Genomic DNA, 27,526 nt, shown 5'->3' with positions numbered 1-27,526 from the left:
CTGCACCTGTACATAGAGTCCGCCATAACAACCTCCTGCACATGTACATAGAGTCCGCCATTACAACCTCCTGCACCTGTACATAGAGACCGCCATAACAACCTCCTGCACATGTACATAGAGTCCGCCATAACAACCTCCTGCACATGTACATAGAGTCCGCCATTACAACCTCCTGCACCTGTACATAGAGTCCGCCATTACAACCTCCTGCACCTGTACATAGAGTCCGCCATAACAACCTCCTGCACATGTACATAGAGTCCGCCATTACAACCTCCTGCACCTGTACATAGAGACCGCCATAACAACCTCCTGCACATGTACATAGAGTCCGCCATAACAACCTCCTGCACATGTACATAGAGTCCGCCATTACAACCTCCTGCACCTGTACATAGAGTCCGCCATAACAACCTCCTGCACATGTACATAGAGTCCACCATAACAACCTCCTGCACATGTACATAGAGTCCGCCATAACAACCTCCTGCACCTGTACATAGAGTCCGCCATAACAACCTCCTGCACATGTACATAGAGTCCGCCATTACAACCTCCTGCACCTGTACATAGAGTCCGCCATAACAACCTCCTGCGGCAGAGAGTTCCATAGTCTCACTGCTCTTACAGTAAAGAACCTTTGTCTATGTTGATGGAAAAATCATATCTTCATCTTCTGGAACATCATCATAACCCTCCTGCTTTATACTGTAGCACCTAGTAACACAGTTCTGGTGCCATGTTAAAGAGGAGAATCCCCCCTATAATAGCCGTCCATATTTATGGTTCTCTAGTTCCACAAATGGTTTGAAGGAGTTCATTCTCTTCTTGAGGGCTTATTCACAGTTCTTCTCCGTCAGGCTTCTGTGGGTTTCGCCGATGCCTTACTGACACAATCTCTTCATGTGCTTTTTTTTACATGTCCATTTTTTTTTTCACTGATCTGTACAAGTGAAAAAGAACATAGAAACAGATTTTTTTTTTTTTTTTTTTAAATCACAGAAGAGGAAAAAAAAACTAATGTGTGAATAAGCCCTAACTAGGAAACCAGAACCCTGGTTCTAGCTACTATAGAACCCAAGATGTAGACGTCTCAATTGTCGCTCCCCCTCCAGCCTCTGAGGTTGACTCTTCTCTGCCGTGACTTCGGCAGGAGATTAATGGGGTAAGATCTGGTGTCTGGTTCCCCGAGTTCTGTGGCACCAGCAGTGGTCACAGTCTGTGGACTTAGGTGGGAGACAGCGGGTCCTTCCTGTTCTCGGAGGATGATATTCCATGACATGTGATGGTGACAAACCCTTCCCTGGTGAATCGGTAGAAGATTTCCAGGTGAGCAGGAAATAGGAACCAGCTTTTCCACTGTAGATAAAACCGCAGATTTATAGGTTTAGGTGGAACACGATGGGAGTGGTAATCCATCCCGACATGTCTCCAGCTGCCGAGATATCCCAGGTGACATCACAATCAGTCACATGTACCACTCAGTACTTATGGAAAGCTGGGTGATAAGCCCTTTGGGAGCTTTAATAGCAGCTGTAGTGGTTGTCACCCAGCTTTCCAAGCATCCTGCAACATCCACATAAAGCAGCAGATGTGACATTACACAATTAGGCAGATTTGTCACTCAGGGTTCTGGGAAAGTGTGTAGTGATTACTCCTGCACTCATACGAGACAAGCTGTCCCCCAGCTTTTCAAGCATCCTGCAGGGTTTACATATAGTAAAAAGGCAGTAGCGAAGAGACATAACATTATGAGGTAGATTTGTCGCTCAGGATTCTAGGAAAGTTGTGTGGTGATCTGCCCCACAGTCGTGCGAGTTGTCACCCAGCTTTTCTTGTCGCTGTAAAGGCTCATTATACATTTTCCCCTCCAATGAGGGGATAATAACGGAGAATTTGAGGAATTTGCTGACAGATGAGAATCAGTCTGTAATTGGCTTGGCTGAGTGGATGTGACCCGGGCTCAGCTGCGTCCCCACCCAGAACCTGTCACATGGGATCATATTATACATATGAGCAGCTGCAGATAACGGAGTATGATCGGGGGAGTTCTATCACAATGCATTGCCCCTCATATCTACACCCCCTGGTCCTGTGGAGGTACATGATCCCTCTGAGCCAATCACAAGCTCTGTGATACAGTCACATGACCCCTGACAGGTGCTGCTGAATGGACGAGAGGCACCATGTGACAGGAGGACCTCACTACTCCTTACTATTATAACAAAGGCAGCAAGAGTGCCCCTCCAGTCCATGGTCGTGTCTGGTACTGCAGCTCCAGGAAAGTGATAGAACGAGCTACAATATCACACAACCTGTCAACACGAGAGATTATTTTAGAAAAATTTGTGTTTGATTCATTTTTTATTCATGGATTAAATAGATAAAATGCAGCCACTCTAACAAATATAGTTTTGTAGGAGATTTACTCTAGATGATATACATTGTGCTACATAGAGCAGCCCAGATACGGTGCAGCTGACACTAGCAAGACGCTCCAGATATACACCAATACAAGGGGCGACTTCTACACACATCACTATCATCTACCATCACAATACACCAGGGACCCTAACTCGTAGATCCAGACACTATGGGAATTTTCCTTCTAAAAATCAATATTTAAAATAATGCTAATGAGCCAGAAGTGCCTTGAGGAGTGCTACCAGACCCCCTCTGCCATGTAGCTTCATAGGTTGCTCCCCTAGTGTGAGATTATAGCAGGCAGGGGAGACTATGTACCGGCTAGTGAAGCTACTACATGGAGGAGATCTGGTAACAACCGCAGAGCACTTCTGACTCATTAGCATAATTATAAAAGTTGATTTTAGACAGAAGGAAGCCATGGATAACATTACTAGTCACTGTGCCCTAATTTATCCTGATGGATTTTTATTAAGGACATTTACCATAATGCACCTCCTACAGGGTGTTCGGAGGGCAGGTGACGCCTCCAGCTCTCTGCAAATCTCACACATGTGCAATGATAACATTCCCAATCAGGCCAGAGGGCGTAAATAATATCGCTGCAGAGCCCAGAGGTGATCTGCAGGGTACCTGTTAATATTTTAAAAAATTATTTTACCATTTTTACTAAATGAGGCTCTTCCAAGATATACAGAAAAAATATAATTCCAAGGGGAGAATGGGACACAGAAGTGAATAGTAATCATCTCCCATGACACAATGCATAAACCTCTCCCATTAGAAAACCAATGTGAAAATGCCTCCTCTGGTTGCTGTATATGGCAGACACTATAGAATGTAGTTTCCAAGCACCAGCTAAACAATACAGAATAAGGGTTCTCCATGTCTTGCTCTTTTGTTATCACCATGGACCCTGATCACTCACCTCCAGAAGCCGCATGTGTAAAATCCTGGTTCCGAGATCCTACATAATCTTGTGACACTACAATTCCCAGTCGGATGGAGCCAGAATACATAGGTCTCCCATTTGTATAAAAAATAACATGATGAGGAGACTCCATATTGTAAACAGACAACTACACCAACTTTATTAACAGATACAACCTCCGCACAGTCCTCTGGGGGACGCTGCCGCCCCCTCACCACTAATACCCGATGGGTAATGGGGGCTTCACAGCACACAGTGTCAGGACCACCTCATACAGTCACTGGAAAGTGCCCCAAATGTCCTCCTCCACATACAAGAAGAGTCTCAGTTCTCCACCTCCTCGTCCTCCACCACCTCCTCGTCCTCCATCTTCTCCTCCTCTTCCTCAGCCTCCTCCTCTCGGCTCCTGTCCGGGTCGTCTCCATCCGTCTTTTTGTCTTTGCCGTCTTTCTTTTTCTGCTCTGTGGCTTCTTTCTTGCCTTTCTGTTCCCGTCTGTAAGCTGCGGGAATAAGAGATGTTACCCCTGATCTGACTACAATCCACAGCATAGAGTACAAGTGTGCGATTCCTCTGCAGGCCGGACCCTCGGTGATCACTGGAATGGGGTCCATGGTGTAAAACTCATGGAGACGACCTTTCTGGAAATCACATAGGAAGTGAATCAAGCAATGGCTGGGTGCGTACACTACCACTCCATTTCTACAAGATAAGTTGGGGTCCTGCAATCAGACACTTATCCTGTGGCTACAAGTGATTGCAATGGACTCAATAACTCTAGATAATTCTGAGCACATCTCCCCCTTCACAATATCAATGGGATCTCATCGCCTAGAACCCTAATATCAAGATTTCCGAGCCAAGAAATACAAAATACATAACCTCAGCATTCAGGTAACCATTACTCAGTATGAGGAGTATTTTAGGGGCTGTTATCACAGGGGCCCAATTCTATCACCCACAGGTCTCTGTGCTGTCAGTGTCAGGCTCAATGCTGTCTTTGGCATTGTGAGCAGGTGCGGGCAGTGCCCTTATACAACAAGCCTATGAACCCAGTATTGTGCTTATGTAATACTTCACTCGCGCCCTGATAAAATGTCACATGACAGCAGCGGCCTTTACCGGATAACTCTGTAGTGGCCGCTGGTGTCACGTGATTACCAGGCGCAATGATGGAGGCCGTGAGCTGCATCAGTTCATAGCATGTTGTGTGCTGGCTGAGGGAGAGAGGCGTAAAATAACTTGTCCTGGGGATACTGCGTTCTGTAACGGATGTACCACGGAGGCCAACGGGAATGCGGCACAGGGAGCCCTCACCTTCCAGAGACTCTTTTAGTGGAGCGAGGAAGCGCTGAAACTCCATCTCCTCCATGGCAGACATCACGTCTGTCACATTCAGGGTCTTCCTCTTCCCCTTCATGGCAAAGTTATTGGCGCTGAAAATGCAACAGTGAAAATCGAGAAATAAACTTTATCATGTGATCTAAAAGGGGTTGTCTACCCATCATGCAGGGATACCCGACCTGGAGACCATGAAGTGACGGCTCATCACTACATACATTATACGCTGCGATGTCCGACAGCCGCAGGTACATACATTATACGCTGCGATGTCCGATACCCGCAGGTACATACATTATACGCTGCGATGTCCGATACCCGCAGGTACATACATTATACGCTGCGATGTCCGATACCCGCAGGTACATACATTATACGCTGCGATGTCCGATACCCGCAGGTACATACATTATACGCTGCGATGTCCGATACCCGCAGGTACATACATTATACGCTGCGATGTCCGATACCCGCAGGTACATACATTATACGCTGCGATGTCCGATACCCGCAGGTACATACATTATACGCTGCGATGTCCGATACCCGCAGGTACATACATTATACGCTGCGATGTCCGATACCCGCAGGTACATACATTATACGCTGCGATGTCCGATACCCGCAGGTACATACATTATACGCTGCGATGTCCGACAGCCGCAGGTACATACATTATACGCTGCGATGTCCGATACCCGCAGGTACATACATTATACGCTGCGATGTCCGATACCCGCAGGTACATACATTATACGCTGCGATGTCCGATACCCGCAGGTACATACATTATACGCTGCGATGTCCGATACCCGCAGGTACATACATTATACGCTGCGATGTCCGATACCCGCAGGTACATACATTATACGCTGCGATGTCCGATACCCGCAGGTACATACATTATACGCTGCGATGTCCGATACCCGCAGGTACATACATTATACGATAGGCCAGGTCTCTGATACTCGCAGGTACATACATTATACGATAGGCCAGGTCTCTGATACCCGCAGGTACATACATTATACGATAGGCCAGGTCTCTGATACTCGCAGGTACATACATTATACGATAGGCCAGGTCTCTGATACCCGCAGGTACATACATTATACGATAGGCCAGGTCTCTGATACCCGCAGGTACATACATTATACGATAGGCCAGGTCTCTGACACCCGCAGGTACATACATTATACCATAGGCCAGGTCTCTGATACCCGCAGGTACATACATTATACCATAGGCCAGGTCTCTGATACCCGCAGGTACATACATTATACCATAGGCCAGGTCTCTGATACCCGCAGGTACATACATTATACGATATAATCTCCGATACCCGCAGGTACATACATTATACGATAGGCCAGGTCTCTGATACCCGCAGGTACATACATTATACGATATAATCTCCGATACCCGCAGGTACATACATTATACGATAGGCCAGGTCTCTGATACCCGCAGGTACATACATTATACGATAGGCCAGGTCTCTGATACCCGCAGGTACATACATTATACGATAGGCCAGGTCTCTGATACCCGCAGGTACATACATTATACGATAGGCCAGGTCTCTGATACCCGCAGGTACATACATTATACGATAGGCCAGGTCTCTGATACCCGCAGGTACATACATTATACCATAGGCCAGGTCTCTGATACCCGCAGGTACATACATTATACCATAGGCCAGGTCTCTGATACCCGCAGGTACATACATTATACGATATAATCTCCGATACCCGCAGGTACATACATTATACCATAGGCCAGGTCTCTGATACCCGCAGGTACATACATTATACCATAGGCCAGGTGTCTGATACCCGCAGGTACATACATTATACGATAGGCCAGGTCTCTGATACCCGCAGGTACATACATTATACCATAGGCCAGGTCTCTGATACCCGCAGGTACATACATTATACGATATAATCTCCGATACCCGCAGGTACATACATTATACGATAGGCCAGGTCTCTGATACCCGCAGGTACATACATTATACGATAGGCCAGGTCTCTGATACCCGCAGGTACATACATTATACGATAGGCCAGGTCTCTGATACCCGCAGGTACATACATTATACGATAGGCCAGGTCTCTGATACCCGCAGGTACATACATTATACGATATAATCTCCGATACCCGCAGGTACATACATTATACGATAGGCCAGGTCTCTGATACCCGCAGGTACATACATTATACCATAGGCCAGGTCTCTGATACCCGCAGGTACATACATTATACGATAGGCCAGGTCTCTGATACCCGCAGGTACATACATTATACGATAGGCCAGGTCTCTGATACCCGCAGGTACATACATTATACGATAGGCCAGGTGTCTGATACCCGCAGGTACATACATTATACGATAGGCCAGGTCTCTGATACCCGCAGGTACATACATTATACCATAGGCCAGGTCTCTGATACCCGCAGGTACATACATTATACGATATAATCTCCGATACCCGCAGGTACATACATTATACCATAGGCCAGGTCTCTGATACCCGCAGGTACATACATTATACGATAGGCCAGGTCTCTGATACCCGCAGGTACATACATTATACGATAGGCCAGGTCTCTGATACCCGCAGGTACATACATTATACGATAGGCCAGGTCTCTGATACCCGCAGGTACATACATTATACGATAGGCCAGGTCTCTGATACCCGCAGGTACATACATTATACGATAGGCCAGGTCTCTGATACCCGCAGGTACATACATTATACGATAGGCCAGGTCTCTGATACCCGCAGGTACATACATTATACAATAGGCCAGGTCTCTGATACCCGCAGGTACATACATTATACGATATAATCTCCGATACCCGCAGGTACATACATTATACGATAGGCCAGGTCTCTGATACCCGCAGGTACATACATTATACGATAGGCCAGGTCTCTGATACCCGCAGGTACATACATTATACGATAGGCCAGGTCTCTGATACCCGCAGGTACATACATTATACGATAGGCCAGGTCTCTGATACCCGCAGGTACATACATTATACGATAGGCCAGGTCTCTGATACCCGCAGGTACATACATTATACCATAGGCCAGGTCTCTGATACCCGCAGGTACATACATTATACGATATAATCTCCGATACCCGCAGGTACATACATTATACCATAGGCCAGGTCTCGGATACCCGCAGGTACATACATTATACCATAGGCCAGGTCTCTGATACCCGCAGGTACATACATTATACCATAGGCCAGGTCTCTGATACCCGCAGGGGGGTACAGCACATCCTAGTGACAGCACCTCAGGCCCCAGCTATGTCCCTCCATGATGCCCCAGGACACTCACCAGGACGTGGCATACAACACAAAGACGCTGGCGGCCCGGGAGATGGCGCTGCGCGCTTCCTTGGACACGTTGACCCCATCCGGAAGCTGAATAAAGAAGATACACAATCTATAATGATCTTGTGCAGGAGGAGCCGGGGTCGGCGGATGTACACGGCGGTCTGGATACACGATACTTACCGCTTCCTTTATGATCCGCGTGATGACAGCGTTGGGCAGATTCAGATCCTCCGGCCTCTCCGCCATCTTGTTTGGCTATTCCTACAGGAAAGGATGACAGGATACGCCATAAATCACGTCCATCGCCCCGAACTCATCACAGATCATCCCTACAGATTCTATACCTGTACAGAACCGCCCAATGAGAGCGCACACTAAGAAACGGCGCTGACATGTGACCTTTCCCTGTGCCTCTGATTGGCTGAGACAATTACCATAAAGTGCATGCGATTTCTTCCCCCCACAAATCGTCTTTATATTAGAACTATAGAGAAATACATGAAACCAATGTCTGCACAGGCTCCCAGCTGCTGTTATACCGCAAGGCCCATCATGCACTGAGAAAATGAGCCTGTGAGTTGTAGTTCTCCCAGGTCTTTAGCCACACTCATCCCATAGAGAACCAGAAGCCATACCACGCACACAATGTACGTCCGTCAGGTCGGCAAGGACCTCAATTCCCGCCAAGACCACCGATGCGGCTTCCGTACATCACGTGTTTCGCAGCTCCGCCCATTCAAGTCCCCATGCGTTCCATTAATGCGCCGCCATCTTCCGGACATGCGTTCCACGCATCAAACGTCAGGAAATATCAGCCAATAAGAGAGAAGTGGCGGCCATGTCGGGAGGGCGTGTCGGCGTCCTGTGTTGTCATGGTGACCAGGGCCGGGTGAGTTGTTAATGATTATCTGGCTTTATCTCTGCGGATTTTTGGGGGGCTGCGCGCAGCATGCTGGGACATGTAGTCCAATCCTATACATGTGTTATGTACTTGTGTCCTTTACATAAAGTTTTATCATTGTAAAATGAAAACTTATGTAACTTTCCACACCTCTGCTTGCTGCCAGTGGATGTAGACATGAGAATGAGGCTGATGCATCTCACAGCTGGAGCTTTGTTGCAGTTGGTCACAGTTCTGTATTACTCCTTAGATGTTGTGGTTGGAGCTGTGGCATCTGAGGGGTTATACCTGCAGTAAATTGGAATGCATTTACCTGCACTGACACATTGTAACAAACCACCATGAGACAGCGCACCCAGTGTGTGAGGAGCTGCTGATCCTGGAGCTTTGTGTATTCCAGGGGGATGGAGCTGGATGAGACCCTGTGCAGGAGGCCGCTGTGTCCTCACCCTCAGTGCTGGGCGACCCTGCAGAGGATGGAGCGAGGACACCCACGATACAGGGCGCCCCACAACATCACCAGACACCCCTCCCGAGAGGAAGGTACAGGGCCCACTGACACCGGGGGTACACCATGTACCGGGCACCTCATATACTACATAGACGTCATATACTGCACACACTGTACTCACCATACACTATATACACACTGTACTCACCATACACTATATACACACTATATATGCACCCATATACCACATAAACTACATAGACGTCAAACACTGCACACACCGGCGTATACTATATACATACACACTATATACTATATACACACTATAAATACACACTGTACTCACCGTATACTATATACACACTATATATGCACCTCGTATACCACATACTCACCATATACTACATACATACACACCTTACACTCCATACACTACATATATGCACCCCATATATCACATACACATAGTACACAGCATATACTACATACACACAATATACTACACATCCGGTGTTGCTCTGTGCTGGGTCCTGACAGCACCAATAGGGTGGCACCGGGTGCAGGACCACCACTACACATGGTGCAGAGGAGAGGAGCAGGTAGAGGGGGCACCTGTGTCCACCAACAGGCACTTACACCTCAACAAGGCATCAACTACTACCCCCAGGTATAGAGCTTTCCTTACATTCACTACAGGAGGACTCCCTGCCCTGAGTGTGACCACCCTGCCCGAAGCCAAGACCCCGCAGAATGGAGCGGACCCCCAGCACCAGCTCATAATAGCCTCACCTGCTACAGTGTACAGCATGTATACCAGTGCTGCCCCCTGCAGGTCTGTCCAGGAAGTGCTCACTATATTATCTATCTATCTATCTATCTATCTATCTATCTATCTATCTATCTATCTACTTCCAGATAATTCAAACAGCACACGTTTTTTAGGTAGCAGAGAAGTTTGGGTGCAAGCTCGATGAGACCAGGCTCCAGGTCCTGCAAGTAGACAATAGAAGATAAGCAGCACTCCAAGACGTAGGTGGTCAAGTTGAAAAAATGGTGATTTTTATTCCATGTTTTTAAGAGTACAAATACATGTACAGAAGCAACGTTTCGACTCCTAAGAGTCTTTGTCAAGCCAGGCTTGACAAAGACTCTTAGGAGTCGAAACGTTGCTTCTGTACATGTATTTGTACTCTTAAAAACATGGAATAAAAATCACCATTTTTTCAACTTGACCACCTACGTCTTGGAGTGCTGCTTATCTTCTATTATCTATCTATCTATCTATCTATCTATCTATCCTTCTGTCATGTTTTTCCATCTTTGTGTTCTTAGTATGGAGAACTTCTTTCCGGGTGTGAACTCTTACAGGCAGATCATCGCGCCCTCCAGGAGCTCGGGTTCCAGTTTCTCCTCCAGGAAGACTCGGAAGGTAAGAAGAAGGTGATATGGCTATGTCCATATAGAGAAGCTGGGGATCGCGGGGAGATGTGTCACCTCATTACCAGGCAGATACATGCACTATATGTACAGATGTACATTACCCACAATGCATTGCTTTTTTCAGGTGAAGATCCTGGACCCTTCTTTTCAGGATACAAAGAGCAGAGATGTGACCATGATATGGGTGCCAAATTCCCAACACAAACCTCCAAAGACAGAAGACAGGTGCGTGGGAAGAGTGTCACCTCAATGTATACAGATCTGTAGCCAATCAGATTCTAGATACATCTGTCAATCACTTCTCCGGCTTAAGGCTGATTGTTTGGTGCAGCCCATATCCATCTATTCCCGGAGGAGGGGCTATTATTCACATTTACTACAGCCTTTGTCTCCAATTTTCAGCTCTGTCCCCCAGTCCCAGGAGGTGGGACTGCTCTGTGTCCGACATGTAACCTACATTCACACTGCCGTTGCAACGGCAGCACGCGGGGAGAGGAGGAGGAGGTGAGCGCTGCTCACCCCTGCCCCTCTCCATAGGGATGTATGGAGCACGGCACCGTAATACGGGAAAAGATGCCGCATGTGTGCTGCACCGTACCGCTCCCGTAGGGCGCCGTGCACCCATTGCCGTTTATGGGGGACGTATATCGGCCGTATATATATACTTCCAGAACAGCAGGGGGGGCCAGATTCATGAAGTGCCAGTTTTGATGAATCTGGCGCCCCCTGCACACTACACAGGACACTGCACACAGTACACACTGCACTAGTTCTGATAAATGTGATAAGGCCGCGGTCACACGTACCGCTAGGCGTCCGTCATAAAGCGACGCTAGCGCACAGGGGGAGGTCCTCAGCCCGAACGCACATGCGTTTGCAAGGAAACGCATGCGATTGTTAAGCCGATCGCATGCGTTTCTCTGGAAACGCATGTGCGTTCGGGCCGATGACCTCCCCCTGTGCGCTAGCGTCGCGTTATGAACGGAGGCCTAGCGGTACGTGTGACCGCGGCCTAAAGTGATGGTGATGCAGGGTCTAATGCTCATTAGACCCTGACTGTCGGCCGGGTGCAGGACGCAGCTTGAGACTTGTGCACCCCTGATTCCCCTCTTAGATAAGATGAATGTGGCTGCACTTTATGTACATGCTCAGTAGTGAAGCTCCTCCAATCTGACCGATACCAGAGCCCTGCCGGACAGGTGCAATGTGATGTCACCGACTTCAATGCTGGAGACATTATACAGTGTGATGAGCACAGGAAGGCGAATTATACAACGTGGGGGGGATTATATAGTCCTGGGGCAGTATATACTTTGTGGGCACACAAGGGGACGGGTCTTTTTCCAAGCTTCTTAATGGGTGACGCAGGTAACACATTGTATTTTTTATTTTTAGAGAAAAAACTCTTAAAGTTTGGATCAAAGATCTTTCACTTAAAGACCCGATGGGAGGAACAAAGAGGGAAAGCCAAAATCCAGCAGTGGTGAGTCACCACAGGGGGCAGTATATAGTAATGGTACAATAGATAGATTGTAGCTATGTATTATATATTAATGAATAGGTTTTATTATTATTTTTAGACTACACATAATAAGCAGAAGAAGCCGCCTACAGGTGGATGTCCCCTTAACCTCACACTGGTTGGATCATCAGCGTCGCCTCCTGCAGTGCGGTACTTATACCTCTCCTCTATCTTCCTTCATACATTACCCACCTGTGACACCAGCAGGGGGCAGCACTCAGGTTTTCATCCTGATATTTGTAGTCCCCCTACCCCTGTGGCTTGTCCCTCCCGATGGAGGGGAAGTCCCATGTCACTATAAATCCAGATTCAGGACCCATTTTAGAGCTGTAACCTAAGGACTGAATTTCCAGGGATGTACAAGAAGCCCCTAAAGAAGCATCAAAGTGCAGGAGAAGACGCCCTGAGCGGTGGCCGGACCCCGACTCCCTCACGTCTCCACCACCCGGAGGAATGGCAGTGGAGAACCGTCGGGTGGTCCTGCATGATACCAGAGAGAAGTGCCCGGCTGTGCCCCACACGGGCCCAGTGTACAGACTGGACCAGAAGGTGGGTCCTGCACATATTCAGTATATGTATGGTTTATTGTCCTCTGTTATCAGCCTGCATAGGATTGTGACTCTATGTGACCTCTCCCACAGACTGCAGCCGCAGGTAACGAGGAGATAGACCTAGACAGTATCCGGAACCAGTACTACCTATGGAAGAAGTACATCCACCTGGCTGGACCCAGTCACAGGATAAAGCTGCCAGGTAACTGTGTACCTTACACACATTTCCCCTTTAAGATGTGTGACTGCCCCTTTAATTCACGCTTGTGCTCTTATATATGTTTGGACCGATTTTCAGATCACAGAACAAGCAGGACCCGAAGACCCCACAAGTCAATGGCTCCGGATCAGCTCGGACACATAGGACTGTTCCCCTATGACCCGGACTCTGCACTTAGTCACTACAAATCCCAGGCCCCGGAGACCCCCACAGGTACTGAGAGAGGGGGTGACGCCTGTGCTCAGGGTAGATACGCTATATTCCCATGATGCACTGGGATAGATGGATATAATGTATATGTATTACCTCTAGAAACGGCCATGGTTTGTATAATATGATGATGATATATATGTGTTATATAAGTGATCATAAGCTCACATAACACCGCCATACAGTGCTCACATAACACCGCCGTACAGTGCTCACATAACAACGCCGTACAGTGCTCACATAACACCGCCGTACAGTGCTCACATAACACCGCCGTACAGTGCTCGCATAACACCGCCGTACAGTGCTCACATAACACCGCCGTACAGTGCTCACATAACACCGCCAAACAGTGCTCGCATAACACCGCCGTACAGTGCTCACATAACACCGCCGTACAGTGCTCACATAACACCGCCATACACTGCTCACATAACACCGCCGTACACTGCTCACATAACACCGCCGTACACTGCTCACATAGCACGCCGTACAGTGCTCACATAGCACCGCCGTACAGTGCTCACATAACACCGCCGTACAGTGCTCACATAACACCGCCGTACACTGCTCACATAACACCGCCGTACAGTGCTCACATAACACCGCCGTACACTGCTCACATAACACCGCCGTACACTGCTCACATAACACCGCCGTACACGGCTCACATAACACCGCCGTACAGTGCTCACATAACACCGCCGTACAGTGCTCACATAACACCGCCGTACAGTGCTCACATAACACCGCCGTACAGTGGTCACATAACACCGCCGTACACTGCTCACATAGCACCGCCGTACACTGCTCACATAGCACCGCCATACAGTGGTCACATAGCACCGCCATACAGTGGTCACATAACACCGCCGTACACTGCTCACATAACACCGCCGTACACTGCTCACATAACACCGCCGTACACTGCTCACATAACACCGCCGTACAGTGCTCACATAGCACCGCCGTACACTGCTCACATAGCACCGCCGTACACTGCTCACATAGCACCGCCATACAGTGGTCACATAGCACCGCCATACAGTGGTCACATAGCACCGCCGTACACTGCTCACATAGCACCGCCGTACACTGCTCACATAGCACCGCCATACAGTGGTCACATAGCACCGCCATACAGTGGTCACATAGCACCGCCGTACACTGCTCACATAGCACCGCCGCACAGTGCTCACATAACACCGCCGTACACTGCTCACATAACACCGCCGTACAGTGCTCACATAGCACCGCCGTACACTGCTCACATAACACCCCCGTACACTGCTCACATAACACCGCCAGTGCTCACATAGCACCGCCATACAGTGGTCACATAGCACCGCCGTACACTGCTCACATAACACCGCCGTACAGTGGTCACATAGCACCGCCGTACAGTGCTCACATAACACCGCCAGTGCTCACATAGCACCGCCGTACACTGCTCACATAACACCGCCAGTGCTCACATAACACCGCCGTACAGTGCTCACATAACACCGCCGCGCACTGCTCACATAACACCGCCATACAGTGCTCACATAACACCGCCGCACACTGCTCACATAACACCGCCGTACAGTGCTCACATAGCACCGCCGTACACTGCTCACATAACACCGCCGTACAGTGCTCACATAACACCGCCGCACACTGCTCACATAACACCGCCATACAGTGCTCACATAACACCGCCGCACACTGCTCACATAACACCGCCATACAGTGCTCACATAACACCGCCGCACACTGCTCACATAACACCGCCGTACAGTGGTCACATAGCACCGCCGTACAGTGCTCACATAACACCGCCAGTGCTCACATAGCACCGCCGTACACTGCTCACATAACACCGCCAGTGCTCACATAACACCGCCGTACAGTGCTCACATAACACCGCCGCACACTGCTCACATAACACCGCCGTACACTGCTCACATAACACCGCCGTACACTGCTCACATAACACCGCCGTACACTGCTCACATAGCACCGCCGTACACTGCTCACATAGCACCGCCATACAGTGGTCACATAGCACCGCCATACAGTGGTCACATAGCACCGCCGTACACTGCTCACATAACACCGCCGCACACTGCTCACATAACACCGCCGTACACTGCTCACATAACACCGCCGTACACTGCTCACATAGCACCGCCGTACACTGCTCACATAGCACCGCCATACAGTGGTCACATAGCACCGCCATACAGTGGTCACATAGCACCGCCGTACACTGCTCACATAACACCGCCGCACACTGCTCACATAACACCGCCGTACACTGCTCACATAACACCGCCGTACACTGCTCACATAACACCGCCGTACACTGCTCACATAGCACCGCCGTACACTGCTCACATAGCACCGCCATACAGTGGTCACATAGCACCGCCATACAGTGGTCACATAGCACCGCCGTACACTGCTCACATAGCACCGCCGCACAGTGCTCACATAACACCGCCGCACACTGCTCACATAACACCGCCGTACAGTGCTCACATAACACCGCCGTACACTGCTCACATAACACCGCCGTACACTGCTCACATAACACCGCCGTACACTGCTCACATAACACCGCCGTACACTGCTCACATAGCACCGCCGTACACTGCTCACATAACACCGCCGCACACTGCTCACATAACACCGCCATACAGTGCTCACATAACACCGCCGCACACTGCTCACATAACACCGCCATACAGTGCTCACATAACACCGCCGCACACTGCTCACATAACACCGCCGTACACTGCTCACATAACACCGCCGTACAGTGGTCACATAGCACCGCCGTACAGTGCTCACATAACACCGCCGTACACTGCTCACATAACACCGCCGTACACTGCTCACATAGCACCGCCGTACACTGCTCACATAACACCGCCGTACACTGCTCACATAACACCGCCAGTGCTCACATAACACCGCCGTACAGTGCTCACATAACACCGCCGCACACTGCTCACATAACACCGCCGCACACTGCTCACATAGCACCGCCGTACACTGCTCACATAACACCGCCGTACACTGCTCACATAGCACCGCCATACACTGCTCACATTCATCCCATAGCACTATATAACACTGCAACTTAATGCCCATATAAAGCTTCTATCCAGTGGCCTACACATAATACCGCCATAGGTACACCCTTGAGCATGGTGACCCTGTTTCTGTAGGCTTTTCCTTTATGTCTTCCGTAGGGTCATTGGTTTGTGACACGACCAGGTCTCCCGATTCTGAGAGCAGAAATTCTCCACCATCTTTGGGTGAATCTTCCTGGGCGGATGAGGAGCCTTCTCCTACAGTGAGTGACTCTCCTACTGGGACTTGTAGTTCTTCACAATGGGTCATATAACCTGTCATATTGGTAGCCGGCAGATACGGACGCCAGCGAGGACCAGCAGGAAATCTCGGGGGAGAAAAATATAGAACCACATCCTAAAAATGTGACAGACCCCGGGGCTGTGACTGCAGAACCTCCAGGTCAGTGATCGGGGAGGTGTGTGCCCCCTGTCATATCATTCACATCATACTACCAAACACTGCTGATATAATACCGCCATATACAGGATATTTCATATAGCCTTCATTATATACTGCCACATAGTGCACACATAACACTGACATCTTATAATGCTGCAGTACAGTCATCCAGAACTCACATTATACTGCCACATAGTGCACACATAACACTGACATCTTATAGAGCTGCTGTACAGTCATCCAGAACTCACATTATACTGCCACATAGTGCACACATAACACTGACATCTTATAGTGCTGCAGTACAGTCATTCAGAACTCACATTATACTGCCACATAGTGCACACATAACACTGACATCTTATAATGCTGCAGTACAGTCATCCAGAACTCACATTATACTGCCACATAGTGCACACATAATACTGATATCTTATAGGGCTGCAGTACAGTCATCCAGAACTCACATTATACTGCCACAGAGTGCACACATAATACTGATATCTTATAGTGCTGCAGTACAGTCATTCAGAACTCACATTATACTGCCACATAGTGCACACATAACACTGACATCTTATAGAGCTGCAATACAGTCATCCAGAACTCGTATTATTCTGCCACATAGTGCACACATAATACTAACATCTAACAGTGCTGCAGTACAGTCATCCAGAACTCACATTATACCGCCACATAGTGCACACATAATACTGACATCTTATAGTGCTGCAATACAGTCATCCAGAACTCGTATTATTCTGCCACATAGTGCACACATAATACTAACATCTAATAGTGCTGCAATACAGTCATCCAGAACTCACATTATACCGCCACATAGTGCACACATAACACTGACATCTTATAGGGCTGCAGTACAGTCATCCAGAACTCACATTATACCGCCACATAGTGCACACATAACACTGACATCTTATAGGGCTGCAGTACAGTCATCCAGAACTCACATTATACCGCCACATAGTGCACACATATATGATGCCATATAGCACCCACGTGACGATTTGTGTCTCCCTGTTTCCTATACGCAGGGTCAGAACAACAAGATGTCCCCAGAGATGTGGAACCCACAACAACAAATGCATCACCGGACCCCCCAGAACCTGCAGTGGAAAGTACTGGCCCAGAGCAGAGAACATCTTCTCCACAGCCCAACCCGCCTCCCCCCTCCCCAATATAACGCACCCCTTCCTCAGGCGTGAGGTGGGCGCTGTCAGGGGTCTCATAGTGCCTGGTCACTAGTATTTTCAGTCTCTGTGCCTTCCAGTTGTTGCTAGACTACAACTCCTAGCATCCCCTGACAGTGCCGGGAGTTGTACAGTAGACTGTAGAACACTAGGGGGCAGCACGGCACGAGATTATAGGATAAGGCTGCTGATTATCCTGGGATAACTCCCCCTCTGTCCGCACACAGGGGGTCCCTGTAGATCATTCATAGAGCTGTCACACTGGGGGGCCCTCACATAGGGGGGTCTTGTGATATGATCAGACATAGTAAAAGCCTTCAGTCACTGCAGCTGCCATCACGTTGTCAGGATGGGCACATAACGGTGACGTCCCCTCCTCTGCTCTGGTCACATGTGCCTTTTAGGGCTGTAGAAAAGCTGGGTGACATGGTCTGGGGGTTGTGTTAATGGTGGAAATGGAATAAATGTGACTTTTCGGTGCCCTGTGTGTCAGTGATAACACTCGCCCTTGGTCACGTTTCCCAATCACTGAAACTAATTGATGGTTTCATAACATGAGACGTAATATGGGAAATCTCCTGCTGTGACAGCGCTGAGACTGCAGGGGGCAGCAGAGGACTCGGCAGGTGTATGATGCCCGGAATCTCCGGACCCAATCATTATCCAAATTATTTATCTATTATCAGCCCAAAATTCCCAGGACCCCAAAGCTATAAGGGGTTCCCCAATAATAATGTGCAGGGACTCCACTGTGTATAGATAGATACTGTAGATAGCTGATAGATAGATGATTGATTGATTGATAGATGATTGATTGATTGATTGATAGATGATTGATTGATAGATGATGGATAGGTACAATTGTTGTCGGGCAGTATAGATGAGAATACTTTTAACATGATTCTATAGAGTGAAGGAAAGATCCTGAGCAACCAATCACAGCTTAGCTTTTATTTCTTAAACTGCTCTTGAAAAGTAATAGCTTTGCTGCGATTGGTTGTTACAGACGGCTCATCCTTAAGACACTTTCCCTGAATAGTTCAGATTTTTAGAATATTGTGAATACTGAAAATATCTAAACTGTGCACAGGAAAAACCTGATCCTGCCTGTCACCTCCAACACAACCCCCAATATATCTGTCATTTACTTCAATATCCCAAGTCTCTAGCAAACCTTAACTGGCTGATAACAGGGAGCAATAGCCCCCAAGTGTCAGCGTGTCCCTGTCCTGTCCCCCCAAGTGTCAGCGTGTCCCTGTCATGTCCCCCCAAGTGTCAGCGTGTCCCTGTCCTGTCCCCCCAAGTGTCAGCGTGTCCCTGTCCTGTCCCCCAAGTGTCAGCGTGTCCCTGTCCTGTCCCCCCCAAGTGTCAGCGTGTCCCTGTCCCCCCCAAGTGTCAGCGTGTCCCTGTCCCCCAAGTGTCAGCGTGTCCCTGTCCCCCAAGTGTCAGCGTGTCCCTGTCCCCCCAAGTGTCAGTGTGTCCCTGTCCTGTCCCCCCAAGTGTCAGCGTGCCACTGTCCTGTCCCCCCAAGTGTCAGCGTGTCCCTGTCCTGTCCCCCCAAGTGTCAGCGTGTCCCTGTCCTGTCCCCCCAAGTGTCAGCGTGTCCCTGTCCTGTCCCCCCCAAGTGTCAGCCTGTCCTGTCCTGTCCCCCCAAGTGTCAGCGTGTCCCTGTCCTGTCCCCCCAAGTGTCAGCGTGCCACTGTCCTGTCCCCCCAAGTGTCAGCGTGTCCCTGTCCTGTCCCCCCAAGTGTCAGCGTGTCCCTGTCCTGTCCCCCCAAGTGTCAGCGTGTCCCTGTCCTGTCCCCCCAAGTGTCAGCGTGTCCCTGTCCTGTCCCCCAAGTGTCAGCGTGTCCCTGTCCTGTCCCCCCAAGTGTCAGCGTGTCCCTGTCCTGTCCCCCCAAGTGTCAGCGTGTCCCTGTCCTGTCCCCCCAAGTGTCAGCGTGTCCCTGTCCTGTCCCCCCAAGTGTCAGCGTGTCCCTGTCCTGTCCCCCCAAGTGTCAGCGTGTCCCTGTCCTGTCCCCCCAAGTGTCAGCGTGCCACTGTCCTGTCCCCCCAAGTGTCAGCATGTCCCTGTCCTGTCCCCCCAAGTGTCAGCGTGTCCCTGTCCTGTCCCCCAAGTGTCAGCGTGTCCCTGTCCTGTCCCCCCAAGTGTCAGTGTCCCTGTCCTGTCCCCCCAAGTGTCAGCGTGTCCCTGTCCTGTCCCCCAAGTGTCAGCGTGTCCCTGTCCTGTCCCCCCAAGTGTCAGCGTGTCCCTGTCCTGTCCCCCCAGGTGTCAGCGTGTCCCTGTCCTGTCCCCCCAGGTGTCAGCGTGTCCCTGTCCTGTCCCCCCAGGTGTCAGCGTGTCCCTGTCCTGTCCCCCCAGGTGTCAGCGTGTCCCTGTCCTGTCCCCCCAGGTGTCAGCGTGTCCCTGTCCTGTCCCCCAAGTGTCAGCGTGTCCCTGTCCTGTCCCCCCAGGTGTCAGCGTGTCCCTGTCCTGTCCCCCCAGGTGTCAGCGTGTCCCTGTCCTGTCCCCCCAAGTGTCAGCGTGTCCCTGTCCTGTCCCCCCAGGTGTCAGCGTGTCCCTGTCCTGTCCCCCCAGGTGTCAGCGTGTCCCTGTCCGGTCCCCCCAGGTGTCAGCGTGTCCCTGTTCTGTCCCCCCCAAGTGTCAGCGTGTCCCTGTCCTGTCCCCCCAAGTGTCAGCGTGTCCCTGTCCTGTCCCCCCAAGTGTCAGCGTGTCCCTGTCCTGTCCCCCCAGGTGTCAGCGTGTCCCTGTCCGGTCCCCCCAGGTGTCAGCGTGTCCCTGTCCGGTCCCCCCAAGTGTCAGCGTGTCCCTGTCCTGTCCCCCCAAGTGTCAGCGTGTCCCTGTCCTGTCCCCCCAGGTGTCAGCGTGTCCCTGTCAGGTCCCCCCAAGTGTCAGCGTGTCCCTGTCCTGTCCCCCAGGTGTCAGCGTGTCCCTGTCCTGTCCCCCAAGTGCCAGCGTGTCCCTGTCCTGTCCCCCCAAGTGTCAGCGTGTCCCTGTCCTGTCCCCCCAAGTGTCAGCGTGTCTCTGTCCTGTCCCCCCAAGTGTCAGCGTGTCCCTGTCCTGTCCCCCCAAGTGTCAGTGTCCCTGTCCTGTCCCCCCAAGTGTCAGCGTGTCCCTGTCCTGTCCCCCAAGTGTCAGCGTGTCCCTGTCCTGTCCTCCCAAGTGTCAGCGTGTCCCTGTCCTGTCCCCCCAAGTGTCAGTGTCCCTGTCCCCCCAAGTGTCAGCGTGTCCCTGTCCTGTCCCCCAAGTGTCAGCGTGTCCCTGTCCTGTCCCCCCAAGTGTCAGCGTGTCCCTGTCCTGTCCCCCCAGGTGTCAGCGTGTCCCTGTCCTGTCCCCCCAGGTGTCAGCGTGTCCCTGTCCGGTCCCCCCAGGTGTCAGCGTGTCCCTGTCCTGTCCCCCCCAAGTGTCAGCGTGTCCCTGTCCTGTCCCCCCAAGTGTCAGCGTGTCCCTGTCCTGTCCCCCCAAGTGTCAGCGTGTCCCTGTCCTGTCCCCCCAGGTGTCAGCGTGTCCCTGTCCGGTCCCCCCAGGTGTCAGCGTGTCCCTGTCCGGTCCCCCCAAGTGTCAGCGTGTCCCTGTCCTGTCCCCCCAAGTGTCAGCGTGTCCCTGTCCTGTCCCCCCAGGTGTCAGCGTGTCCCTGTCAGGTCCCCCCAAGTGTCAGCGTGTCCCTGTCCTGTCCCCCAGGTGTCAGCGTGTCCCTGTCCTGTCCCCCAAGTGCCAGCGTGTCCCTGTCCTGTCCCGCAGGTGTCAGCGTGTCCCTGTCCGGTCCCCCCAAGTGTCAGCGTGTCCCTGTCCGGTCCCCCCAAGTGTCAGCGTGTCCCTGTCCGGTCCCCCCAAGTGTCAGCGTGTCCCTGTCCGGTCCCCCCAAGTGTCAGCGTGTCCCTGTCCTGTCCCCCCAAGTGTCAGCGTGTCCCTGTCCTGTCCCCCCAAGTGTCAGCGTGTCCCTGTCCTGTCCCCCCAGGTGTCAGCGTGTCCCTGTCCTGTCCCCCCAGGTGTCAGCGTGTCCCTGTCCGGTCCCCCCAAGTGTCAGCGTGGCCCTGTCCTGTCCCCCCGGTGTCAGCGTGGCCCTGTCCTGTCCCCCCAGGTGTCAGCGTGGCCCTGTCCTGTCCCCCCGGTGTCAGCGTGGCCCTGTCCTGTCCCCCCAGGTGTCAGCGTGTCCCTGTCCGGTCCCCCCAAGTGTCAGCGTGTCCCTGTCCTGTCCCCCCAGGTGTCAGCGTGTCCCTGTCCGGTCCCCCCAAGTGTCAGCGTGTCCCTGTCCTGTCCCCCCGGTGTCAGCGTGGCCCTGTCCTGTCCCCCCAGGTGTCAGCGTGTCCCTGTCCTGTCCCCCAGGTGTCAGCGTGCCCCTGTCCTGTCCCCCCAGGTGTCAGCGTGTCCCTGTCCGGTCCCCCCAAGTGTCAGCGTGTCCCTGTCCGGTCCCCCAGGTGTCAGCCTGTCCTGTCCGGTCCCCCCAAGTGTCAGCGTGTCCCTGTCCTGTCCCCCCAGGTGTCAGCGTGTCCCTGTCCTGTCCCCCCAGGTGTCAGCGTGTCCCTGTCCTGTCCCCCCAGTGTCAGCGTGTCCCTGTCCTGTCCCCCCAGTGTCAGCGTGTCCCTGTCCTGTCCCCCCAGGTGTCAGCCTGTCCTGTCCTGTCCCCCCAGGTGTCAGCGTGTCCCTGTCCTGTCCCCCCAGGTGTCAGCCTGTCCTGTCCCCCCAGGTGTCAGCGTGTCCCTGTCCTGTCCCCCCCAAGTGTCAGCGTGTCCCTGTCCTGTCCCCCCAAGTGTCAGCATGTCCCTGTCCTGTCCCCCCCAAGTGTCAGCGTGTCCCTGTCCTGTCCCCCCAAGTGTCAGCGTGTCCCTGTCCTGTCCCCCCAAGTGTCAGCGTGTCCCTGTCCTGTACCCCAAGTGTCAGAGTGTCCCTGTCCTGTCCCCCAAGTGTCAGCGTGTCCCTGTCCTGTGCCCCAAGTGTCAGCGTGTCCCTGTCCTGTCCCCCAAGTGTCAGCGTGTCCCTGTCCTGTGCCCCAAGTGTCAGCGTGTCCTTGTCCTGTCCCCCCAGGTGTCAGCGTGTCCCTGTCCTGTCCCCCAGGTGTCAGCGTGTCCCTGTCCTGTCCCCCCAAGTGTCAGTGTCCCTGTCCTGTCCCCCCAAGTGTCAGCGTGTCCCTGTCCTGTCCCCCCAAGTGTCAGCGTGTCCCTGTCCTGTCCCCCCAGGTGTCAGCGTGTCCCTGTCCTGTCCCCCCAGGTGTCAGCGTGTCCCTGTCCGGTCCCCCCAGGTGTCAGCGTGTCCCTGTTCTGTCCCCCCAAGTGTCAGCGTGTCCCTGTCCTGTCCCCCCAAGTGTCAGCGTGTCCCTGTCCTGTCCCCCCAAGTGTCAGCGTGTCCCTGTCCTGTCCCCCCAGGTGTCAGCGTGTCCCTGTCCGGTCCCCCCAGGTGTCAGCGTGTCCCTGTCCTGTCCCCCCAAGTGTCAGCGTGTCCCTGTCCGGTCCCCCCAAGTGTCAGCGTGTCCCTGTCCTGTCCCCCCAAGTGTCAGCGTGTCCCTGTCCTGTCCCCCCAGGTGTCAGCGTGTCCCTGTCAGGTCCCCCCAAGTGTCAGCGTGTCCCTGTCCTGTCCCCCAGGTGTCAGCGTGTCCCTGTCCTGTCCCCCAAGTGCCAGCGTGTCCCTGTCCTGTCCCGCAGGTGTCAGCGTGTCCCTGTCCGGTCCCCCCAAGTGTCAGCGTGTCCCTGTCCGGTCCCCCCAAGTGTCAGCGTGTCCCTGTCCGGTCCCCCCAAGTGTCAGAGTGTCCCTGTCCTGTCCCCCCAAGTGTCAGCGTGTCCCTGTCCTGTCCCCCCAGGTGTCAGCGTGTCCCTGTCCTGTCCCCCCAGGTGTCAGCGTGTCCCTGTCCGGTCCCCCCAAGTGTCAGCGTGGCCCTGTCCTGTCCCCCCGGTGTCAGCGTGGCCCTGTCCTGTCCCCCCAGGTGTCAGCGTGTCCCTGTCCGGTCCCCCCAAGTGTCAGCGTGGCCCTGTCCTGTCCCCCCGGTGTCAGCGTGGCCCTGTCCTGTCCCCCCAGGTGTCAGCGTGTCCCTGTCCGGTCCCCCCAAGTGTCAGCGTGTCCCTGTCCTGTCCCCCCAGGTGTCAGCGTGTCCCTGTCCGGTCCCCCCAAGTGTCAGCGTGTCCCTGTCCTGTCCCCCCAGGTGTCAGCGTGTCCCTGTCCGGTCCCCCCAAGTGTCAGCGTGTCCCTGTCCTGTCCCCCCGGTGTCAGCGTGGCCCTGTCCTGTCCCCCCAGGTGTCAGCGTGTCCCTGTCCTGTCCCCCAGGTGTCAGCGTGCCCCTGTCCTGTCCCCCCAGGTGTCAGCGTGTCCCTGTCCGGTCCCCCCAGGTGTCAGCGTGTCCCTGTCCGGTCCCCCAGGTGTCAGCCTGTCCTGTCCGGTCCCCCCAAGTGTCAGCGTGTCCCTGTCCTGTCCCCCCAGGTGTCAGCGTGTCCCTGTCCTGTCCCCCCAGGTGTCAGCGTGTCCCTGTCCTGTCCCCCCAGTGTCAGCGTGTCCCTGTCCTGTCCCCCCAGTGTCAGCGTGTCCCTGTCCTGTCCCCCCAGGTGTCAGCGTGTCCCTGTCCTGTCCCCCCAGGTGTCAGCCTGTCCTGTCCCCCCAGGTGTCAGCGTGTCCCTGTCCTGTCCCCCCAAGTGTCAGCGTGTCCCTGTCCTGTCCCCCCAAGTGTCAGCGTGTCCCTGTCCTGTCCCCCCAAGTGTCAGCGTGTCCCTGTCCTGTCCCCCCAAGTGTCAGCGTGTCCCTGTCCTGTCCCCCCAAGTGTCAGCGTGTCCCTGTCCTGTCCCCCCAGGTGTCAGCGTGTCCCTGTCCTGTCCCCCCAAGTGTCAGCGTGTCCCTGTCCTGTCCCCCCAAGTGTCAGCGTGTCCCTGTCCTGTCCCCCCAAGTGTCAGCGTGTCCCTGTCCCCCAAGTGTCAGCGTGCCCCTGTCCTGTCCCCCCAGGTGTCAGCGTGTCCCTGTCCTGTCCCCCCAAGTGTCAGCGTGTCCCTGTCCCCCAAGTGTCAGCGTGCCCCTGTCCTGTCCCCCCAGGTGTCAGCGTGCCCCTGTCCTGTCCCCCCAGGTGTCAGCGTGCCCCTGTCCTGTCCCCCCAGGTGTCAGCGTGCCCCTGTCCTGTCCCCCCAAGTGTCAGCGTGTCCCTGTCCTGTCCCCCCAAGTGTCAGCGTGTCCCTGTCCCCCAAGTGTCAGCGTGCCCCTGTCCTGTCCCCCCAGGTGTCAGCGTGTCCCTGTCCTGTCCCCCAAGTGTCAGCGTGTCCCTGTCCTGTCCCCCAAGTGTCAGCGTGTCCCTGTCCCCCAAGTGTCGGCGTGTCCCTGTCCTGTCCCCCCAGGTGTCAGCGTGTCCCTGTCCTGTCCCCCCAGGTGTCAGCGTGCCCCTGTCCTGTCCCCCCAGGTGTCAGCATGCTCCTATCCTGTATGTTGGCCTTGTTACGGCCTCTTCTATATGAGGAGAGCCGGGGCAGCTCTTGCTGTTGCGGTTCTGCAGTGAGTTCTGGGAGATCTGGGCTGGCAGCCAGCGCTCGATCCGCTGAGGTCACACTTGTCGGGCTGGCAGGGCTCAGCAGGGTGTGTCTCTCTGCAGAACCCATTTGGCTGCACGAGCTCCAGAGCCTGAATCTGGGTCAGACGTAGTATCTGGTGCAGCAGGAGGCTGCCATTTAAAGGGGTTTTCCAGTTTCCGTTGGGAAGCTCAACCCGTCATGGCCTGTCCAGGAGTGTAAGGAGATCTTTAATGTATGTCCTCATCACCTGTAGCAATAGTCTGGTTGTTTCCTGGAGAGCATCAGTAAGCAGCCTCCATGCTGACAATAGATCCCTGCTGGTGTGAGGAACCTTCGCAGGTCCTTTTCGTCTCCCAAAAAAGTTTGGACCAGTCCCGTCTGGGTCCTTGTAACTAAGACTCTACGACCATCTCCTAATCCTAAATCCTAATCCAGGGACACTCAGATCCGCTGGCCTGTCCCCTCATAAACAGGATAAAATGGGGCTCATTTACTAAGGGTCTGAACGCCGCACTTTTGTCGGGTTTCGCAAATATTTCCGTTGTGTGCCGAATTGTCCCGGGTTTTTGGCACATGCGATCGGATTATACCGCATAGGCGCCGGCTTGCATGCAACAGAAATCGGGGGGAGTGGCCGTCGGACAACCTGACGGATTAGGACAAACTGCGGAATTTAAAAAAGGAAATGTGTCACAAGATCAGCACTCACATGCACTGAGGAGAAGAAGGTGAACTCCGCCGGACCTCGGCACAGAAGCGACACCTGCAGGAACTCGGGCGCACGACCTTAGTGAATCGTGCCGGACCCGAATCCTCGTCGGACTAGGCACCGCAGGGATCACGACAGGACCGGGTAAGTAAATCTGCCCCATTGTTACCAGGTACTGTGGAGCGGAGAGGCTGCCGGCCGGAGCCTCACATCATTACATGAAGAATAAGAGGTTTATTCATGGTGAAGGGAAGAGGAAGTGACTGCAAATACAAGATCCTCACATTTACATATATGTAAATATTATCACATCAGTCACATCCCCCAATATACAAAGAGTGCATCCCGAATCACCAAATTATCTCTACACTCCCTGTATACAGTGATATATGTACAGCCGGTATAACCTGGGGATCCCCTGTATATAATGATATATGTACAGCTGGTATAACCTGGGGATCCCCTGTATATAATGATATATGTACAGCCGGTATAACCTGGGGATCACCTGTATATAATGATATATGTACAGCCGGTATAACTTGGGGATCTCCTGTATATAATGATATATGTACAGCCGGTATAACCTGGGGATCTCCTGTATACAGTGATATATGTACAGCCGGTATAACCTGGGGATCTCCTGTATATAATGATATATGTACAGCCGGTATAACCTGGGGATCTCCTGTATATAGTGATATATGTACAGCCGGTATAACCTGGGGATCTCCTGTATATAATGATATATGTACAGCCGGTATAACCTGGGGATCTCCTGTATATAATGATATATGTACAGCCGGTATAACCTGGGGATCTCCTGTATATAATGATATATGTACAGCCGGTATAACCTGGGGATCTCCTGTATATAATGATATATGTACAGCCGGTATAACCTGGGTATATCCTGTATATAATGATATATGTACAGCTGGTATAACCTGGGGATCTCCTGTATATAATGATATATGTACAGCTGGTATAACCTGGGGATCTCCTGTATATAATGATATATGTACAGCTGGTATAACCTGGGGATCTCCTGTATATAATGATATATGTACAGCCGGTATAACCTGGGGATCTCCTGTATATAATGATATATGTACAACTGGTATAACCTGGGGATCTCCTGTATATAATGATATATGTACAGCTGGTATAACCTGGGGATCTCCTGTATATAATGATACATGTACAGCCGGTATAACCTGGGGATCTCCTGTATATAATGATATATGTA

The 27,526-nt window shown here is 52.3% G+C and overlaps 2 protein-coding genes across 7 annotated transcripts; one reads left to right on the top strand and one right to left on the bottom strand.

Moving 5' to 3' along the window:
- Positions 1–3,490: 3,490 nt before the first annotated feature.
- POLE3 (DNA polymerase epsilon 3, accessory subunit) lies at positions 3,491–8,850 on the bottom strand. Of its 4 annotated transcripts, none has more exons than XM_072125297.1 (5): positions 8,700–8,850; positions 8,245–8,325; positions 8,066–8,151; positions 4,674–4,792; positions 3,491–3,858 (listed from the first exon to the last, which is right to left on the bottom strand). In XM_072125297.1, exons 2-5 carry the CDS (start codon positions 8,308–8,310, stop codon positions 3,683–3,685), a joined length of 447 nt encoding a protein of 148 aa, XP_071981398.1. In that variant the 5' UTR covers positions 8,311–8,325; positions 8,700–8,850; the 3' UTR covers positions 3,491–3,682. The 4 variants fall into 4 exon arrangements, with proteins under 4 accessions (XP_071981398.1, XP_071981399.1, XP_071981400.1 ...); XM_072125298.1 differs by having other exon boundaries at positions 8,707–8,850; XM_072125299.1 differs by lacking the exon at positions 8,700–8,850 and adding an exon at positions 8,499–8,523.
- C9H9orf43 (chromosome 9 C9orf43 homolog) lies at positions 8,745–18,589 on the top strand. 3 transcript variants are annotated; one of them, XM_072125294.1, is made up of 13 exons: positions 8,745–8,953; positions 9,366–9,508; positions 10,113–10,248; positions 10,749–10,845; positions 10,981–11,081; positions 12,252–12,339; positions 12,437–12,528; positions 12,732–12,927; positions 13,020–13,131; positions 13,228–13,362; positions 16,599–16,702; positions 16,770–16,881; positions 17,937–18,589. In XM_072125294.1, exons 1-13 carry the CDS (start codon positions 8,760–8,762, stop codon positions 18,083–18,085), a joined length of 1,659 nt encoding a protein of 552 aa, XP_071981395.1. In that variant the 5' UTR covers positions 8,745–8,759; the 3' UTR covers positions 18,086–18,589. The 3 variants fall into 3 exon arrangements, with proteins under 3 accessions (XP_071981395.1, XP_071981397.1, XP_071981396.1); XM_072125295.1 differs by lacking the exon at positions 8,745–8,953 and adding an exon at positions 9,113–9,196 and having other exon boundaries at positions 17,937–18,588; XM_072125296.1 differs by lacking the exon at positions 9,366–9,508 and having other exon boundaries at positions 8,935–8,953.
- The last annotated feature ends 8,937 nt before the right edge of the window (positions 18,590–27,526 follow it).

The sequence above is a fragment of the Engystomops pustulosus genome, chromosome 9 (assembly GCF_040894005.1).
Source record: "Engystomops pustulosus chromosome 9, aEngPut4.maternal, whole genome shotgun sequence".
NCBI classification, from domain to species: Eukaryota; Metazoa; Chordata; class Amphibia; order Anura; family Leptodactylidae; genus Engystomops; species Engystomops pustulosus.
Note: the sequence above shows the minus strand (reverse complement) of the source record. Positions and strands in the feature narration are given on the sequence as shown.

Coding starts and splice junctions, on each gene's coding strand:
- POLE3 (XM_072125297.1), bottom strand. CDS start 8,310: ATGGCGGAGAGGCCGGAGGATCTGAATCTGCCCAACGCTGTCATCACG. Junction 8,152..8,244: donor CGCGGATCATAAAGGAAGCG/GTAAGTATCGTG, acceptor TTCTTTATTCAG/CTTCCGGATGGGGTCAACGT. Junction 4,793..8,065: donor GTGTTGTATGCCACGTCCTG/GTGAGTGTCCTG, acceptor TTGCATTTTCAG/CGCCAATAACTTTGCCATGA.
- C9H9orf43 (XM_072125294.1), top strand. CDS start 8,760: ATGCGGCTTCCGTACATCACGTGTTTCGCAGCTCCGCCCATTCAAGTC. Junction 10,249..10,748: donor ACCAGTGCTGCCCCCTGCAG/GTCTGTCCAGGA, acceptor TTGTGTTCTTAG/TATGGAGAACTTCTTTCCGG. Junction 16,703..16,769: donor ATGAGGAGCCTTCTCCTACA/GTGAGTGACTCT, acceptor TCATATTGGTAG/CCGGCAGATACGGACGCCAG.